General features: G+C 44.9%; 1 protein-coding gene across 2 annotated transcripts; it reads right to left on the minus strand.

The window, feature by feature from the left end:
- Positions 1–1,233: 1,233 nt before the first annotated feature.
- Positions 1,234–17,701, minus strand: arid1aa (AT-rich interaction domain 1Aa; the record flags this gene model as incomplete). 2 transcript variants are annotated; one of them, XM_083886865.1, is made up of 20 exons in its annotated part: positions 1,234–4,352; positions 4,440–4,570; positions 4,675–5,521; positions 5,703–5,796; positions 6,403–6,528; positions 8,055–8,238; positions 8,361–8,524; positions 8,661–8,814; positions 8,981–9,185; positions 9,278–9,487; positions 9,604–9,689; positions 9,770–9,915; positions 10,871–11,204; positions 11,742–11,912; positions 12,004–12,093; positions 12,197–12,437; positions 13,176–13,271; positions 13,397–14,068; positions 14,178–14,396; positions 16,787–17,701. In XM_083886865.1, the coding sequence occupies 20 exons, from the start codon at positions 17,699–17,701 to the stop codon at positions 2,472–2,474; spliced, it is 6,966 nt and encodes a 2,321-aa protein (XP_083742991.1). In that variant the 3' UTR covers positions 1,234–2,471. The 2 variants fall into 2 exon arrangements, with proteins under 2 accessions (XP_083742991.1, XP_083742990.1); XM_083886864.1 differs by having other exon boundaries at positions 8,361–8,530.
- Positions 17,702–19,994: the final 2,293 nt, after the last annotated feature.

Here is a 19,994-nt window from a genome sequence, read left to right on the forward strand (position 1 = left end):
TTATTTTTTCTTCAATGACCGCTCATGTTAGAAGTAAAAGAACGTTTGTTTACTAAAAGCTCAGGTTCGATCTTTGTCCCTACATATTTCCCCTCTATGCTGCTCCATCCGGCATCACTTCCGGTGCATCAGGGAGACACATTTCAAAATAAAAGCTCGTGGGCTCAGACCGACGAGGAAGCCCACATGTAATTTCACCTCCTGTGACTCCCATGAAAGTATACTCTCACAACATTTTATGAAAATAATAAATCATAAGTTGGCTTTAATTCTCGTTAGTGACTCGTCTCTTTATACGTATTTGTACATTATTTGACGATGAACGACAGCACAGTAGTTTCTCCCCTTCTTCTCCAGCAGGTGGCGTTTAAGACGGGCTGGTTTTGCAAATGGTGCAAGTATATTTCCTACATAAAAAATAATGTATGAAGGATTGATATAAGAGCCTTGAAGCTGAGCTAACCCTAAACAGGTGATAACTGTAGTATTAATAATGTATTACTAGAACAAGTACAACAACCAACTTATCTTTAATATCGTCTAGGACAAATCTAAAGAAAAAGCCACACCCAAAACTTTGGTTTGTCCCGTTTTGTGCATTACATTTGATGGTGGTTCTCCCCGTCATCTGCTAATGGTTGGCAACTTACATGTGACTTAGTGTGGAGAACCTTCTAGGAACATATGAATTGGTTTCTAAGTGGTTCTTTTGTGTTTGCCTTCTTAGGTTACTGATGTGTTCAAATTAGAGAAATACATTTTTGTAATCTCTACTGCACCGCATAAACCGTAACACAGAAGTTCCCACTTTTGTTCTAGCCCAGGGGCCCTACAAGATTTAAAATAATAATTCTACCTCATGCATTTACTTTGGGAATATTTTCTTACAATTCTTTGATTATAAAGTAATGTAGTCACTACTTTGGATTACAAAATTCAAACAAAGTTTACTGAGAAGCCTTTTGGAAAAAAGTAAAAAAAAAAAAAATACAGGCCTATGAAGAGCATATATATATATATTCATTTTAATGTACGATTGTGGAATATTTTTACAAACCCCTGGTAATGTGCTTCAGACACTACCAAACAAGATATCCAGCTAGTTTCCTAAACACGGAAGTATATAGACACTTCCTAATTGTCGAGTTGTTCAAAAGAGGTAATGATTCTGGAACAAAATCATCAAACAGCTTACGAAGATTTAATGTACATTTATTCTTACCACGTGGAACATATAGTATAAAGATTTCATACTGAATAAATGATATTCATTGAGCCAAAAAAGGGAAAGGGAGGAATTTACATGTTGTCTTAGCTACATAGTCTGAAATACAAATATGCAGAATCCATGTTCAGAGAAAAGTTGTCAATGTGTACTTCATCTAGTTTATTTTTGTTGTACCAGGAGATAACAGGTCTGAGCCGTGTCTGCCGTACTGTGGAGCTGTGGAGAGACCAGAGGAGTGGGTCTAATCAGCAGGGAGTGGAGGTAACGGACCAAACTCACAAGTCAGCCTCCATTCCTCACCAATAAGAAGAGTGAGAATAGTGACACAGACAGAGACAGACACAGAGAAAGGAAGTGTAATGTACAACATTATATATACACCACAGCAAAGCTGTATTTGAAGTTGAAAACCAGTCCTAAGAGGTGATTTCTTTTCATAAGGGTATTCATACAATCAAGGGATAAGAGGAGGTAAGGGTGTTGTAGGTTCTTGATACTTTGGGGAAGAAAGCCATTTTCTGTTTAACACCAAACTAAAATGACCTCAAACTCTAGAAGAGCTGCATCATCAGCTTTCTGTGTGAAACGTGTGTTACAGAATGCTTACACTCAAGAGCAGTATGGTACAGAAAATGTCCTACAATCTACTGCACACTGCACAGGCCTCCCTGGTGAAGGTGTCTATTGACAGCACTGTGTCTGCTGCCAGGCTGACTGGTGAGAATCCAACTACAGCAACAATAACCAGTAGGCCACTTGTCAGTCTGCTTCACCTCTGAACATCAACCAGTTACAGACTCACTGTGCCCTTGAGGGAGAGCTAGGGCACACTGTGTCTCCCAAACTCACTGTAAACGAGACAGCAACTTTGGTTACAGTTTTTGTTTTTCAGCTATTTATTCATTTATTTATCTTTATTAAAAAGTACTTTTCCCCCAAGTGCAGAACAGTCTCCCAACCACGGTGCTCTGCTTTGTATCATCCAGTTGGCATTCATTTTGCAAGTAGTGTCACTTTGTGGGCATCTCTCCGGTTTGTAATCCACCACAGCTCTGTGATTATCCTCCTCAAGGAAGGACGGCCTGGGGAGGGCTCAGAGAATGGAATCTGAAGGATTTTCATAAATTAAAAAGACAGTCACTTGAACTTTCCTTGCCCTGTTACACACACAAGCCAGGTTACCAGGGAAGAGGGGATTGGGGATTAAACCCCCAGAAAGTGGAGCCACGGCTCCCTACAGCTGTCATGACTGGCCTATCAAAAAGAGTACATCACAGATAACATGAGAAACCAGCGAGTTCATTAGGGGAGACACCGAAAGGTCGAGGAGTCGGGACTCATGTAGTGTGAACTCCGAGTGGTTCTCCTCCACCTTGGCTAAGGCGTGCAGAGCCCGGGCAGCTCGCCGCATCATGTCCGGGCTTGTGGGTTCGAAGTGCATCCCCTGCAGGTGTAGTAGAGAGCTCTGGCTCTGCTGAAGCTGTGTGGCAGCCAGACTATCCTCCAGAAAGCCCAGCAAGTTGCCCACACTGCCCTTCTGAACAGCAATGGCTCGGGCTGCCATAGTGTCACCCTGGGCCAGGTTTGCCAGTAGGACAACAGCCATCTCCCTGCAGACTGCAATTTTCCTGTCGCCAATTAGCCGCACCAGGTTTCCATATAGCTTCTCTAGCCGACTGAATGGTGGAGTGGCCAAGATGAGGTCCACGTTGTTGTCTTGAATGCTTAATTTACTTAACGTCTCCAGGACCAGTCTCTGAGGCGACAAAGCACTGTGAGGGCCCAGGGTGGGAAAGGGGTCCTGGGCCTCTGCTGAGGGACAGACAGCCCAGTGGAGAAGACCATCCAACAACGGCAAGCAGATGCTCTCTGGATAGATGGAGAGGTCAAGTTGGCCTGATATGTTCGCCAATGTGACCAGCGTGTTCTCCCTCAGGAGCTCCAAGCAGTCCCACCACCATTCATCCCTTTGGCCCATTCCTTCTTCTGTATCCTCATCTTTCTCATAGGTGAGCGGGGCCTGTTTGCGCTCAGGGTGCCTGTGGTGGAGCAGGATCAGACGGCCCAGTAGCAGCAACAGCCCGGGATGTTTGGACATCTCATGGTCATTGCCTGGTACAAAGGACAGACTGCGGACAATATTAGAGACACAAACGCAACGACGAGCCAAGGAATCCTGCCAGTTAGCCAGAGTAACGAGCGGCCCCTCGTCTTTACTGTGAGGCTCATCCTCCAGGATGGTGCCACTCTGCCGTGCCCGTTGGAATAAAACGCTGCCGGTGGAAAGAATTTGTCTATTATTCTCCTGGAGAGCAACATTCTCCACTGTCTTAATTTCAGACGTCGTTTTCTTCTCCTCCTCATTGCTTGGTGAAGGAGTGGCCTTCTCAGAGACAGCTACTTTCTCAGAGGAAGAGGACTCTTGCGGCATTTCTTCATCATCTTGCTTCATTTTCTCCTCCTCCATTGGTAAGCAAATTTCCTGTGTCTCTTCTTCAGGGACTCGTCTCTTCAGCAAAATTGAGGGCACAGGGAATCGTTCTCGATGTTCCAAGAAGTCTTTGCGTGGTTCAAAGTGGGTCTGGATGTGTTCTGTTGAGTCTCCTCCTCCAGCACTCCAGTGAAGTAACCCACTGTCAAACTCTTGCAGTTTACCGTGATTATTAGACTGGCCAGCTACAAATGGATCTTTCTTTCGTACCACCTTCAGGGGAAACTTGTCAAATTTGCTGGCCTGCTTAGGTCTCTCATGGGCAGGTAAGGATTGCAATGAGCCTGTCTGTTCAGATGAAGAGCCTTTACTTTTCTTCTCCTCATCTTCTGTCATCTCATCTCGGCCACGAGATTTGCTGCACTGCTCTTGCTCTTTCTCCTCTTTTACATGAGCTGGCCCATCTGTTTCTTGTTCCTCCTCCTCTTCATCATCGTCATCATCTTCTTCTTGATCCATGTCCTCAGCCTGTGGGTCCTCTTCTTCAGGGCAGTCCCAGTCTTGTTTAAAGGCATCGGGATCAAGTAGTGTCCTCTGGCCAAGGTCTCCAACCTCATACTCTCGGAGAATGCCAAAGATCTCAATGAGGCAACGTCTGAAATACTCAACCACCAACTCAAGGAAACCGGGCAACTAAAGAAAGAGCAGAAATACAGAAACATTAAGACATGCTCACCATGCATACAATAGTGTCATTAAGGGTTAGAGCTCAAGTCTCACCGTGTTGAGATCAAAGGTTGAAATGCTGCTGTCATCGTACAGGAGAATGTTGATAGTATCTAGGGCCCATGTACTCTCAGCCAGTAAACCAGACTTTAATGACATCATGACTCTCCAGGCCTCTGGTGTCCCTATGGAGTCAAGAAAAAAATGTATTGGCATTTTCCTCAGAGCACTTGCATCAACCAAAAATTGACAGCGAAAGATGGCTGCTATTTATCATCTGTAGTCTTACCAATATCTTTCATGGTGAGTCTCCGACGTGGTTTCAGAACAGGATGGCTAGCTTCTATAGAGCCTGGGGGAAAAGGCATGTCTCGCCTTATTAGAGGAGACTGTACTGGAGGGGGCACTATGTGAGATGCAGGCACTGGAGGACCAGCCTTCTGCATCTTCATAACTCCATGAATGTATGGAGATTTACTGGGTGATGTCCTGCTCTCCATTGGGCGGGGCATGGAGGCAGGACTGGACACCTGTGGAATGTGGTTCTGCACACCCTGAGGGGGCTGATAGTTGGACTGTACTGAACGAGGCATAGGTTGGCCAGGCCCTGCAGGACCATAAGGAGGCTGCCGTGGACCCATTTGACCACCCCACTGACCATCATGATTCATGCGCTGTTCGGATGACATCATCTCCTCTGAACGGTTCATGCCAGGGTAACCAGGTCCCTGGGGCGGGCCCCCAGGGCCACCTTGACGGCCGGGGTAGTTTTGATAGTTCATGTCTCGTGGTCCTTGCCACATGCCCCCCTGAGGACCCTCTGGGCCTGACTGCATCATCTGAGGGGGCATGTTCGGTTGAGAGTTTGGCCCAGTCGCTCCCTGCATCCGTTCACGACCAAAGGGGTAGGGAAACTGATTGCCTGGGCCAGGTGGGCGGCGATCAGGGCCAGTGTAGGGCCCACTACCACTGTATTGATTGTATGACTCCTGCTGTCCTGAAGAGGGTGCAGAAGTGCCTCCTTGCTGTTGCTGCGGCTGTGGTGGTGGTTGTTGTCCACCGGGGAAAGGCCCACTGTACTCGGCTTCATGACGTTTTGATGGAGGGTAACCACCTTCTCCATGACGCTTGTAACTCTGCACATTCAAAAAGGTACACAGAAAAACATTTATTCAATTTTAAGTAAAATAATGTCAAATGGGTCCAAACCATTTCCTCACAACAAACACTGACTCTACCATGACAGTAATTAAATCAGAGCAAAAAAAAGCTTTTTATCCATCTATATTTGTGTGTTAATGTAATGCAAATCTTTACCTGTTGTTGTGGATACATTCCAGGCTGCTGATTTGGGTAGGAGCCAGTAGGGGGCGTTCCCTGACCAGGATACTGATTACCATAGGAATCATGCCTGCAAACAAGCCCAGTTTCTGTATGAACATTATGCATCACGAAAGACAAAACCCACTGTCGCATATGTGCAGTCAGACACACATTCTTCATGGTATTCAGTAATAAATGTATGACCATAAAACAAAAAAAAACAAAAATCCAGTCTCAAGTTTACAGCTTCACACATTCAAAACCATCTGCATCTTATTTTCATCAAATGACTAATTATAAAAGAGAAATTCTGAATGTCAACAGCTATTCCCATTTTATTATCTTATATGTTATTTGTATACATCAGCCCCCAAACCATTTGAATGGGATTTGTAAAAAAGCTAATTTAAATTTGAATTCAAGCAACCTCGACTGCTTACATCATCACATCCACATAAATGAACTAAAAGAGACCCGGGTACGTATTTTGTTACAGGATGTCAAGAAGATGTGATCATGTACTGATACGCATCCATAAAGATAATACATATGAAAGGAAAACTGCCGGCACTGCTGAAATATTCCAAGATTAAACTACACAAGCACAATATTCTATGCATGAAGAATAATCAGTTTCAATCAATGATGGCTTTGAACCAAAGAAGCATGGCAAATTAAGGATATGTGAACTGACCGTGGCTGCTGTGGAGGGAAGCGATTTGGTGAATACATCCCTGTTTCGGCATTGGCAGGCATCATAGGGTTTGGCTGAGGAGCACCGGATCCCATATTGCCTTCTGGACCCATTCCTTGCTCTGGTCTGTAAAATAATAAACATTTTCCATTATTAAAAAAGCCACTGTGAGCATATGACTGCTAGAAATCAGACAAGACCAACACATCTGCTATATTCTATTCTATATATTCTATGACGTTAGTTAATACAGTAGTTAATGTCTGAACTCACCAAATGCAAAATTCAAAACATAATTATAGTCCCAATGTTTTACGTGGATATAATTGAGCCGTACAACTTTGCAGGGAACTGAATGATAAATTCAAAACTAGAACATTTCTTAAGAAATGAGAATGTGCATCCTTTTTGGTGCACCTCAATACATTGTCCAGCCTTGATGTGGTGTTTTCCTTTTATCTTTTTGTATATTGTGTTTTCAGTTTGCCTTGCGCAGATCAAAGGCAGCAGCGTGAAAACTCTGCATTCACACAGCATTTCTTTTGAGGGCTCTGCGCGTCATCTGCCGTACACAGACGGCAGTGTGAATACTTAACCTTCACAGCATTGTATGGGGGGAAAGTACAATTAAAAGAAACCTTGTTTACTTTATTTATTTTAATCATAATAGAAGAATATTTTTGACTGCTGGCTTTAAAGGATTTGCTGAATGCAGACATAGAATTTTAAAAATCACCCATATTTGCAGTTTTTTCTCAACTACTTTAGAGCGGACTTCAACGTGGCAGTGAATAGGTGGTTCGGTCGGCACTTCAAAGTGATTTCAATCAAAACCACGAGTCATGCGACAACAAGTACAACTTCCGTAAAAGGACAACAAATTCATCTTCGTTTGATGTAAAAATTCATGTGTAGGTTGGCTTGAATCTGAAGTTTTTAGAGGTTCAGGTAGACCATTGCATTTCATGCGATACACACCCTTTATAAAAATCTCTGGTTACCAAGCGGCAATAAACTCCAACAAAAGGAGAACAACGTCCAAATAACAAATGTATAGATTTGGTTCAAAATATCAAGAAATACCTGCTTAACAAAGGTTTCATTTGTACTGCCATGCCTCATTCATTCCTAATGGGAATTGTTTGGTTTTTTTAGAGAGTGCAGTTTGACTATTCACAGTTAATACCACACATTTTGATGTGAGATTCTATAAACTGTGTGACAAGTAACACCAAGAAATGTGAGGGGGGGGGGGGTAATGAGAGGAATAAATAGATACCAAGTTTTTCAGCACAAATATGTTTGTATGATTCATAAGCAGAAAAAAATAGAACTCAGAAAAGGCAACAAAACAACAAAGTGATGTGTACCACAGTTCAACAACATCAGCTCAATCACACCATTTTCCAAAGAGTCACTAAATGTGAAGACTTTTTGTTTGTATTTATTTGCACAGAACAATGTGTCATCATGAACCCAATGCAAGGATAAATGTTAAAAAGCATCAGCCTAACTTCAAAGTCACTTACATTTGAGATCAAAAACGTATGTACTTACTCCCAAAGGTAAATGCTTGGGTACATTTCTCTGACATATACAGAACTTTCCGTTAAAAAATATCTCATGCATTAGTAGTATTAAACAATATTTACCTCCTGTCATAGCCTGGTCCATAGGAATACTGCTGTCTGGGCCCCATTGGCATCGTGCCCATTGCCCCATGTGGTCCTCTGTTGAATGCAGGCTGCTGCTGTTGCTGCTGTGGCGGTTGCTGCTGTGGTTGGTCACCCACCCCGCTGTTAGGGCCTTGGTTAGCAGGTAAAAACTGCTCCCCAACTGCAAATGTATTCAAAATTGAAGCCCATTAGAGGTGAATTAATGTAATGGGTAATTAAGAAAGCAGTTAAGCTTTTAAGACAACTTGATCTATTTAGCTTTGGTCTATTCCATTTGCCCACCTTTCCGCATGTTACTAAATGGGTCCTTGTTTGGTTCATAGGGACCCATGCGCCCCTGTATGTCTGCTGTGTTCATGCCAGACTGATAGGCAGAGTTGGGTGTCAAGTTCTTCCTTGGGAAAGCAGGGTCATTTCCTTCAGAGAAGGGGTCCTGCAGGTTAACACTACTCCTAAGGGGTAAGCAAAGATGAGAGGGAGGAGGGGTAATTGGGAGTAAGAGGGAGAGAAGTAAGGAAATTAATTAGTTTCACTCAGTATTATTGAAGAAAATCTGTTATAAAAACCTTTAACAAAACTCACCTGGACCCAGGTGGCATAGGGGGCATCTGGGAATGAGGAGTGGAGGCTGGAGTGGGAGGTTTTAAGTCTCCCCCCTCTGCCATTGAGCTGCTGGTGGACTGGGGTGTCTGAGGACCCTGCAGAGAGCCTGACCCAGCTGTGGAGCAGAGGGACGCTTCAGTTTGAAATAAAGAAGGAGCAGAAAGATATGGTACATGACTTTAATGACACTCAAACATGATCGGTTATGCATTGATTTTTGAAATGCTAGTATTTGTTTTACTCGGACTGCACTAAATAGTGTGTTAGTCTGCCAAAATGTTACAATGCACAGATCTTACCTGGAGAAGGTGGCTGGACCTTAGCAGCTTGGTTCTTTTTGTTGTCTGTAAAAATCTCAGGAGGAGGGTCCTCTCCACGTTCAATTTTACACTCAAATGCATACAAACACTGAATGTACTGTTTCTTCAAAGAGCTGGCAGCACTGCTGGATGTGCCCACATTCAGGGAAGTAGCCAAGTCACGCCACTTCTTACTTTTATTTACCTGAGGTCAGATAGTGGGAGATAATTAGAAAAGAAACAAAGAAAATGACAAGTATATCGCAATTTACTACAGTTTGATAATGCTGTATTAACCTGTGTCATTCCTCCGATGTCTTTAACTGACACGTAGAGTCGGAAAAGGTCAAGGGGCTTGCGTCCTACAGCAGGCAAGTTGGTCATGCTCATGGCTTTCTCTTCAATGAAAGCCAGGTAGCGGTCGACCCACATCTTCCTGTCTGGCTCAGGTCCTAACTCGTACAGTCGTGTTATCGATTCATTGGTTGTGGTGGAAGAATTGGACTTCTGTTTTGTGCAAAAAAAACAAAAAAAAACGATTTAAGACATTTTTAACAGCAGAGCTAAACAAAAAAAAAACTACTCAAACACTACTACACAGTACAATATAGTAGAGAGGTTACCTTGGATTTAGTCTCTGGCTTGGGCGTAACAGTCCCCTCTACTTTATTATTCATCTTGTTGTTCATCTCAGGACTGGGGGCCATGCCTAGACACAATCACAGGCATTGGAGATTGCTCCACAAAAGCAGAGAAAAGGCTTTATGTGGCCATTTCTATACAACTTACCACTTGAGTTATTGGCCATGTTTGGCCCCATGGGATACGGTGATCCACCTTGAGTGTTCATCATTCCAGGCATGTTGTTCATGGGAGGACCATAAGGTGGTCCAGATCCCATCATGCCAGGAGACATGTTGGGGTAACCAGGCATCCTGAGTGAAGTACAAAATATATGAATGTCTAGTATAAACAGCAGTGATAAAAGTATGGCACTGCTCAGACCTGCCAACCTTGGAAAATGTCCGAGTACCACACCATTAGTGTCAGATCATGTAAATGTGCGGGGGGAAAAAGCAAAATGAGAGTGTTCACACTCACTGCATGCGTGAGAGGCATTTGAGACACATCTATTTTAGAGCTCAGGCATGTCGCCAGCATTTCATGCGTGGCGCGCGCAGTTCCCAGTGAACATAAACAGAGCGAAAGTCTGTTGATGTTGACATTGTACCGGCAATGACAAAACTGACACATATCACAGTAGTCTTAGTGTCTGAATCTGAATCTTTTTCATATGTTAATGCTTTTTAGCCGTTTTCTGTGGAGAGAGTGGATGCTACAACTACAAGAAATCTTGTGTAGGTTAACATTATATCAGGTGAAAGCCCGATTCGCTCTTTCTCTCTCCAAAGCAAAAAGGATGTGGTTCACTGAGGTTTTCTTTACGTGTGTATTACTCAGCACAACCTTAGGTGTGTTTACAAAGAACCATTAAAAACAACAAAGTAGGAGAATTTAAGAAAACAAACTACTGATTTTGAACACGCTGTTTTTAATCAGTCCATCTTGGATTTAATAGGAAAAGCCATATGGTGAATGGCTAGCAGAACATTTGGGAACATATAGTCTTAAATATATTGGTATTGTAGGAAGAAAGGCGAGCCAAGTGTAGCAGAAACGCAGCTAGTGTGAACCAGGCCAAAAAATGCATTCTTTCAGAGCATCAAATTGATCTAGTTAACTTTGATGTCAAAATGTGTGTCCGGTACGCAAAACGGGTGCAGGCTGGCAGGTGTGACCGCTATGTCTTATTTAATCATGAGCGAGAAGTCACCCTTAATTAATGTGTGAGGTGAATAAAAGTAATTGTTTGGCATAGAATCAACCAACCTATTGTGCATGGAGTTGGTGGCAGAGTGCTGCATGGCTGCAGGGTCCTGGGGCTTTCTGTTCATGCCTGGAGGTGGACACATTCCTGAGCCTACCTGGGGTGGCATATTCCCCATGTTAGGAGGCATGTTTGGACCCATGTTGGGCCCCATGTTTGGACCCATATTGGGGCCATAGGGGCGTGCCCCCATTTGATTCGGAGGCATCCTCCCTGGAGGTATGCCAGCATATGGTGGCCCTCCACCTTGTCCTGCCATGGGATTCATTGGGCCCATGCCAGGCCCAGGGTAGTTAGCATTGGGCATGTTGCCATAGCCAGGTTGGCGAGGATAACCTAATGATGAAAAAAATGAATTCAAAAACACAGTTAGGGAAACTACTTGGCTCAAGTTTTACACAAATCTGGAAAAAAATATTACTGCTACACATTTTTTTTTCTGTGTACAAAAATATTAAAAGTGAACTGTTGCGATGCGATGACAGTATTTTCCTTTAGTGTATTAGCACAGAGAGCTATGTACCCTGAGCAACAAGCCTTCGTCACAGTCTTTGCTCTACTGACAGAAGCCTCTGCTAGTCAGCTGACTCTCTGCTTCATAGCTATTAATAGCCACAACAGAGTCAAGAGGGAGGGACCAACATAGCATGGTATTCCTACTAGACGGGGACATACAGCATATTCCATAGGTTTGTGTACTAGGAACTGTGTTTGAGAACACCTTTCAAACGGGTAGTACATTCAACTGAAAACATGTATGATTACAAATGTAAGCCTATAAAAATACTTCCCTGAGAAATATTCAAAATTCATTAATGTACAACATCATTATGAAAAGTCAACCCACGACAGAGATGATTTTAAATTGCACACCTTGGGGGCCATATTGTCCCGTATGCTGCCCAAAGCCACCCATAGAGTTGTTCTGCTGATAAGGAGCCATTGCTGGATGCATCTGTCCCCCTGAAGACTGACGTGGTGACAGTGCAGAGGCTGACTGAGGAGAGCCGTACGGGGGCATCTGTGGGTTTCTCTGCATAAACCCTGAAAGAGGAAAAGACAGGAAGAGAGTGATGCTGATGCCCCACTCTTGTCATGGTTATCACTGTGGACACTATGTTTGACTGCAGCATACCTCTGTCCTGGGCCATAGGAGACTGGTTCATTGTCGGGTGTAGGCTCCCATCTGACTGTACACTTGATGGCCTGGGAGGCATCTGGGTCCCTGAACAACAATATTTAAATGAAGTTAATGTGAGCTCAAAAAAAAACCATATCGGAGTATTAAACCACTGAGATTTTAAAGTTAAGTGTTTGAAGAGTCGCACCTGGCATGTTGGCGGGTGACAGCGGTCCTGTGCGGGGTGTGCTGGCACTGGCGGGGGAACCAGCTGGGGAAGGTGAAGGCCCTCGGATGCCTGACAGGTGGGGAGACGTGTGAGGAGAGAAGGGCGACTGTGCCGGGTTGCTTTGCTCGCCCTGACTGCTCGACACTCCCGACGTGCTCACGCCGGGACTAAGGGCGCCCTCTGTTCCAGTGGGCAGGTCATCGATGGAGCCTGACAGGTCCTACAAAAGCAGAGGAGCAAAGATAATTTAGTTCGGTTAACTCAGCTTTTATACATTTGAACAGATTGTGTTAAATCACTTAGGTACACATGCCTACTATTAGTAAGATAATGTTTACTTCATATATTGGCTGTAGTAAGTTTTATTTGTTAATATATATAATATAGGCACATAAAAATAATACCCACACAAAGACCCAGAGGCCTTTGTCCTGATTTATCTCTCAAAAAAAGTGTACATTAGTGCACATGGTTGTCATGGTTACCAAGGTTTTAAGATGCAAGCTGAGTCAGCTTGTAGGAGCAGCCTTGCCATGTGATTTAACACAAACAAACTCTCTTGTATTTATCTCCGTATTCTTTACACAGCACCTTTCTTTCCTCAAGTATCACGACACAGCTACCATTCAACAACCACAAACATGCAACAGTACACAAAATCTACTCGACAAGCATCAAGGGAAGGTCAGAACAGCAGCTGCATTATGAGCATGCAGTTTAAAAAAAAAACATTCAAAACATTAATGGGTGACTTTCAGAGTAACACAAATGAAGTTTTTAAATGTGATTAAGCTGAATGTTGTCATGTTTTGGGTAGTAGTAAAATTAATGGCCTGTGTTGTGAAAACTACAGGGGCATGAATGTAATGTAACAGTCTAACATTAGAGGTGAGAAGAGTAAGTACAGTGTGAAAAGGATATTTTATGTTCCAGCAGTGATATAACAAGTATAACTAACCGGGAGGCTAGATGGGCGGCCTTGGCCATCCTCTGGGCCAGATTTAGGCTGAGTGGATGGAGGGGCGTTGGACTGAAACGAGTCCTGGGATACCTCCTATAAGACAACAGAACATGTGTTTCAGTGTGCTATCTGATATACAGAGGCGCATGCATGTGAACACACACACTGTGAATGATAATTAAATATGACGAACATGATCCAAAACCCGAGTGTAGTACCTGCTGTTGTGGAGGAGGAAATCGCTGATAAGGGGACTGTTGTGCTTGCTGCTGCGGGTTCGGCGGGTACGCTGCAGGCGGACCCTGTGGGTGTTGGCTGTGTCCCGGTGGCTGCTGAGGAGGCTGAGACTGTGCCTGCTGTTGCTGTTGCTGCTGCTGCTGCTGTTGCTGCTGCTGCTGCTGCTGCTGCTGCTGCTGCTGCTGCTGCTGCTGCTGCTGCGAGGGAGGCTGCTGAGGCCCCTGTGTGGATCCTGGGTAGTTGGCCTGGCCCTGTGATCCAGGAGGTGGCTGGGAACTTGGCTGCTGCGAGGCCTGACTAGGAGGACCTGACTGCTGGGCATAGGGAGATTGGCCAGACTGTGGAACCGAGGCTTGAGAATAAGGTGGCTGAGATTGTGGAGGCCCTTGGGATGGGCCTGGCAGTGGCCCCTGGGCCTGTGGGGGCATGTGAGGCTGCTGATACGGTGGTCCTCCCTGGGTATGAGGAGCCGAAGTTGGTGCAGGGTGTGGTTGCCCTGGGTAAGGTGTTTGGCCACCTGGTTGTCCTGGAGGAGTCTGCGAGTAAGGGGTTTGCTGTTGGCTCGGATGAGGACCCTGGCCAGGCTGACCATAATATGGTGCCTGGCCTTGAGAGCCATAGCTTCCTGGTCCCTGTTGTCCATAAGATCCCATCTACACAGAGAATGCACATGCATAAGATGTAAAATACTGATACAGATGAAAAAGATGAAATTATGAAACTGGGATTTAACTTCAGAGTGAGAAAAATCATATGTAATACCTGTGGACCATATGGCATGCCACCCATGCCTCCGGGTGTACGTCCTTGCATTCCTACTGGGTATCGCTGGGGACCTGGAGGGCCATAGCCCTGTCCAGGGTAACCGGGCCCCTGTTGAGGACCTGTGGGAGGCCCCTGTTGCGACTGCTGACCATATGGACTGCCTGCTCCGTATAGCTGGCCTCTCATTTTGCTCATCGGGTCCATGGGACTGGGTGGCTGCAAGTAGTAAGAAAATGAGGAAATGCATTAATAAATCCAACAACCAAACAACACAAGCATGCCTCCCCCCTCATTCGTGTACAAATGAATTATGCCATTTCTTCAGTGTCCATAAAAACCTTGGCAGCAGAGCACAACTTTCGAAGAATTAAGTGTGTAAAAACAAACCTAAGTGAATGCGGAAACTGCTTTTTTTCACCTTATTTCCCACGGTCATTACTCTGAGTTTTTTTTTCACCTCACTTTGCCATAGTTGCGGAAGTCAACAGAGCTATATATATCTCCTTTCGAATGGAGGGCAGTCTGCCCAATCTTAAACATATCCCAGCTGTGCTCCTGTTTTGAGCCTGGTCCAAGTAGCTTTTTCCCCCCAGAGAAGGCAGTCTGGCTCTGGATGAATGACATCGGAAAGTGAAGGAAGTACTTTCACAACAGATGGAGAGAGTGAAAAATGTACACAAATATTTTCGATCTATAACCTTGCCGCTAAAATGGGTGCCATTTAGTGGTAACCCCTGAATCAGTGTCATCTTCTCCTAAGCTTCACTTACATGTAAGGGGTTTTATGATCATTTAAGCAAAGACATAAAATCTAGTGATAAACCTAAAGAATACGTGATTAGTGAATTCCCACATGCACATTTAAGTGATATGAGCCTCCCCATAATAACATTGGTCCTTGACAAATAGTAGGCAAAATGCCTTATAGGACATTTTGTAGATCCAACATAATGAAGTGAAATAAATGGGACCAGCACATGGCTAATCTGCATAAGACAGAGAGGAAACTCCCTTGGTGAGTGAGAGATGGTGGACTGCCTTCTGATTGGCTTGGGGGGGGGGGATTCTTTGCAGCCACAGAGTCAAACTTGTGTGGCATGCCTCAGCACTCCACATGTGCGTGCAACATATACACAGAATTCATTCTACCATTTATACCATGTAGAGAGTTACAATATGTGAAAAACAAAAGACACCTGTCAGTCAAAGATTCCTTTATCCAGGGCTTGCCAAGATAACATTTCAGGTGGTATGGAAATCAATAAATATAGAAACCAATGAAACGGCAAATGTTGTCATAAGTCGTTATGTTGTAAACATTTTGTGACTGTAGTAAATCTACTTCATGGGTTTATATATATTATGCTCACAAACAAACACTTCCTGTCACATACAATGATCAGGCCATAGCCGTTATATTACACACATTTCAACCATCAACTATGAGGACAGGAATGTTCCGATGGGAATATCAGACACAATCTGTTATAGACAATGATTGGTATTAGCATTAATATTCATCATTTTAGAACACAATTGCCCAAATATCAAATTAAAAAAAATACAACACAGCACATCATCTACACTCGAGGTGCAACACTACATGTTTTATTGAATGGTGGGCTGTTAAGAGGAGTGAAGCAGCAGTACCTCTGCTGACCCTGCCACCACAGTTAATGCTGCTTGCTCTTATCAGCAACTGTTGCCTTGCATCACATGTAATTATAAATGGCCATGAGCAGCGGATGAGGAGCCAATCAGATTTCAGCTAGCATGTCAACCCAAGACCAACTATCTCCTGGCTTTGACAGCAGGATTTTACCTCCACAATTCAAATCCCAGTGCAAACTGCAATCTGCAGCCTGCTGACACTCACTCATATGGCTGAGCTAGCTGCATCCAGGCAGCGTGCATGTGAAGCCCGGAGGCTTTTCAGCATAGAGAACCGCAATTAATCAAAATATAATAATACAATTATTTCAATTGTTTCCAAACACACCACGGGGCATTTAAATTCCTTTAAAACTGAAGGTTCGGGTGGTATTTAACGAATAGTTCGAGGCAGATCAGACATGATAACACACCTCTCTCCGCCATGACCACAAAATTACAGCTTATCGGACAAGAAAACAAAAGAAATGTGACTTTGTGAGAAACTATAATCGTAAAATGTGTGAGGAAAAACCTGCATTTCCTATAACCGACTTGTTTGAGTACATTGAATTTAATTAACGTTTGCTTCCAACGTATGGTGCGCGTGGAAAAGCTACCGAGAAAAAAAAAAGAGCCATTGCTCATCGGCGAGTATTTTCAGTCCTTCTCAAAGTCGGGCCTTCTCGGCTCCCTGGACGTCCTTACATCGATTCAACTACTCATATATTGTTCACGCGTCGCCGTTGTGTGAATACGTACGTTTAAAAGTATAAAAACACAACTAATTAACGGCCTGGCGTTGAGGAAAAAAACACACAGCAGAGGCAGCCATTTTAGAGTCTTTGAGAACTGGTATCAGACAATGGCTGGCCTGCTACGTTGTGAACTAGCTAGGAGGGGGGAAGCAGACGTGCTAAAGCTCACATCATGTTCCTGTAATAATATGAATTTACCTGGCTTCTAACTAGCGGCTGCCCGGCACTTCCCGGGCTCATGGGCGACGGGTGATGACTCCTTTGTTGCCAGCCCGGGTTGCTCCCTCCATACTGGCCGCTACTGCCCATGTCTGCTGGTCCCTTACTAGCTCCTTCTTGGCTACTGTAGTCGCTAGACGGGTAGTTGGGATATCCCCGCGTTGAGCTGGGGGACGTTAGGAGCTTGTTCAGTGTCGGTGTGGATGTGGGCTGAGGGTTCCCAATGTTATATCTCTGGTTACTGTATGATCCAGCCATCGCCGTGGGTCCTCCCGCTGCTGGCTGCTGCTTAGCTGGCTGCCCCCCAGCTGTCGGCGCCTGAGTATTGCGCGGCGAGTTCATGGCGTATCCTTGGCCCGGGTAGGGAGTCCTGTTCGGGAATGGGTTGTAATTGTTAAACTGGTGGTTGGAAAAGCCATGCTCGTGCGAATTGGGTTGATACGGGTCCATCATGTTGTTCGACTGCACGACCGGACCCGCAGCAGCTGCCATGCCAGGGCTTTGTTGTCCGCCATGTTGATGAAAAGGGGCCCGACCGTAGTGCTGACTGTATCCGTACGAAGGTGGTGGAAAAGCGGTGCCGTGGTGATGCACGAGACCGGGATGGTTATTTCCCTCCGGTCCAACAGAGTCATTCTGGTTATTATTGTTAGCCCTGGGCGGGTTCCCATTCCCGTTCTTCATCTCAGGTTCCCCTCCTCCCCCTGCATTTCCAGCCTCGGCCCCGTCCTGCAGATCTCCCCGGCCCGGCGATCCGCTGTCCAAGCCCGACTGCTTTTTATCCGACTGCTTCTCCCCCGGTACCGACTCCTCCTTGGGTTCTCGATCCGGTTTTTTGAGTTCGGAAGGCGGGCTGGTATTAAGAGTGGCGGCGCTAGCGACCTGAGCGGCCATGATATACCCCCCCACCTCTCTCTCCCTCTCTCGGCGAGTCAGTTACAATCGCAAGCTAGCATTGAATATAAATAATTGTTTATAACCATTTATCCTTGAGCCGATTCATTCCCACCCCTTATTCCGGACCGAATCCGGCTTCCATCCCCTTAGTTCCGGTTCCGAAAATTGGTTAGAGAGACGATGGAGACCCCATACAATGCGTAAAACAGCGACAGAAATTGTTGTGGGAGTTGTGTTACTGAGCCCGGGTAGAGGCAGGGAGCGTACCCAACCAACACGAGGCTCCGCTACATACAGCCATTTTACTGAGCCACACAGATAGCTGCAAATCACGGACTGGATCCCAGCTCACCAGAGCGGAGTGGACTCTTTTCTTTTTTTTCTTTTTTGTTTTACAACCTTACATTGTCTCCCCCTCTCCATCCCCATTAAGATGGAATATTTTTCTGCTCATGAAGATGGTCTAATATTCACACAACTCAACCGTGTTCTGTTACCAACACGTAAAAAAGAGAAAAAAAGGACTTTCAAATCAAGGAAGACTGTGTGTTACCACAAAAACTTGCATGTGCAAGATGTATTTTAATGAGTGCAGTGGGATATGATCTGATTAATTTATGAAATATATAATTTTTTCAAATGTGTGTGTGTGAGAGAAAGAGAGAGCTAGTGTGTGTGTGTGTGTGCTACAGCTGCACCACTCACTGAAAGGTGGAAATGAAACTGAGAATGGTGGCATCACTGCAATGAATCCCCCAGTTGGAGGGAAAAGACAGAACAACAACTCAGCCTCATATATATACATATATATATATATTAATTTGAAAATCCACTTCACCAATATGAATAATCGTGTTTTACTTATTTCCCACCACTTATTCTGGGAAGTATTTGGGCAGGCAAAGGCAACAAACACAGGTTTTTCCAGAGCAGGAGGAGGAAGCCTTGCAGCAAACGAGACTACCAATGCACATTCTCTCTTATTCCCTCCCCTGCCTGCTGCTCTGCTCTACTCGGCTCTACCACCCCCTCTCCTCTCCTCCTCCTCTCCTCTCTCTGTCTGTCTCTCACTCCAAGCAGAAACACTCTTCTGCTGAGTGTGGGGGGATGGGCGCGCAGGCTCCAGCTCCCTCTCTCTCTCACCCTGCTAACATTGAACCACGCCGTGCACACACACACACATAGAGAGAGAGAGAGAGAGAGAGAGGGAGAGAGAAAAAAAAGCAGACCTTATCTACCAGACAGAGGATGCATGAACAGTTTCAAAGTCTCCCAACAATTAGAAAAATGGGACATTACCCCCCCACCACCACCACCACCACCACCCCCCCTCACCCCTATTCTCAGTCAAATGAAGCAGACATTTTTGGCATCCACATAACGCATAGGGTGTGTGCACAGCATTGAAGCAGGGGCGGGATGGTAATGAGAAGTGTGTGTATGTGTGTGTGTGATCGTGTGTGTATGTGCGTGTGTCTTTGATACGTTGTGGGGACATGTGTAACCGAACTTCATTAGGTTTCTTCAGGATCTAGACTTGGTTTTTAGGGTAAAAGTAATTGTGCCTCAAATGTCCTCACAACTGCAGAAAAACAAGTGTGTTTGTGTGTGTGTGTGCGCCACCCCCCCCCCTTTTTGTTGCCTCTTTCTTGCATAAACACTGACTTTTTCAGGACTAGTAGTCCTTGTGGGGACCAAATTCTGGCTCTAATTTGGACAGAACCTACATTTATATATAAAAAAATAGGATTAATTAATTGAATAGATGTGGATTGTGGTTAGGTTAACTAGAGTCCTAACTAGTAGTAGCTTTCAATGTGTGTGTGTGTGTGTGTGTGTGTGTGTGTGTGTGTGTGTGTGTGTGTGTGTGCTAATGAAATGCATAGACATGGTGAGCTTTATGAGGCGTTTAATAGTTACATTTGGCATTGAATAAGAATTCAGGTTTGTAAATGTAAGTAGGACGAGAACGCATTTCAGTTTCTGCTCTCTCTCACGACACACACACACACACACAAAGAGCGAGAGAGTGAGAGAGTTCTGCTCTCTCTCGCTCACACACACAGACGCGCGCGCGCGCACGCACACATACACACACATCTACCTCTAGGGGGCTGGGGGTGGGGGGGCTGGGGGTGGGGGGGCAGGAAGTAGCAGAGAGAAGGCATACTTGATCACATGTACAAACATCGGAACACAATTTAACATTCTGCCTGACACACCCCCTAATGCACGAAGAGCCCAGCTCTGCTGTGTCCGTGTATAATTTCCCATCCACATCAAACCACAC

This window comes from Microchirus variegatus (genome assembly GCF_963457635.1).
Source record: "Microchirus variegatus genome assembly, chromosome: 1".
Classification (NCBI taxonomy): Eukaryota; Metazoa; Chordata; class Actinopteri; order Pleuronectiformes; family Soleidae; genus Microchirus; species Microchirus variegatus.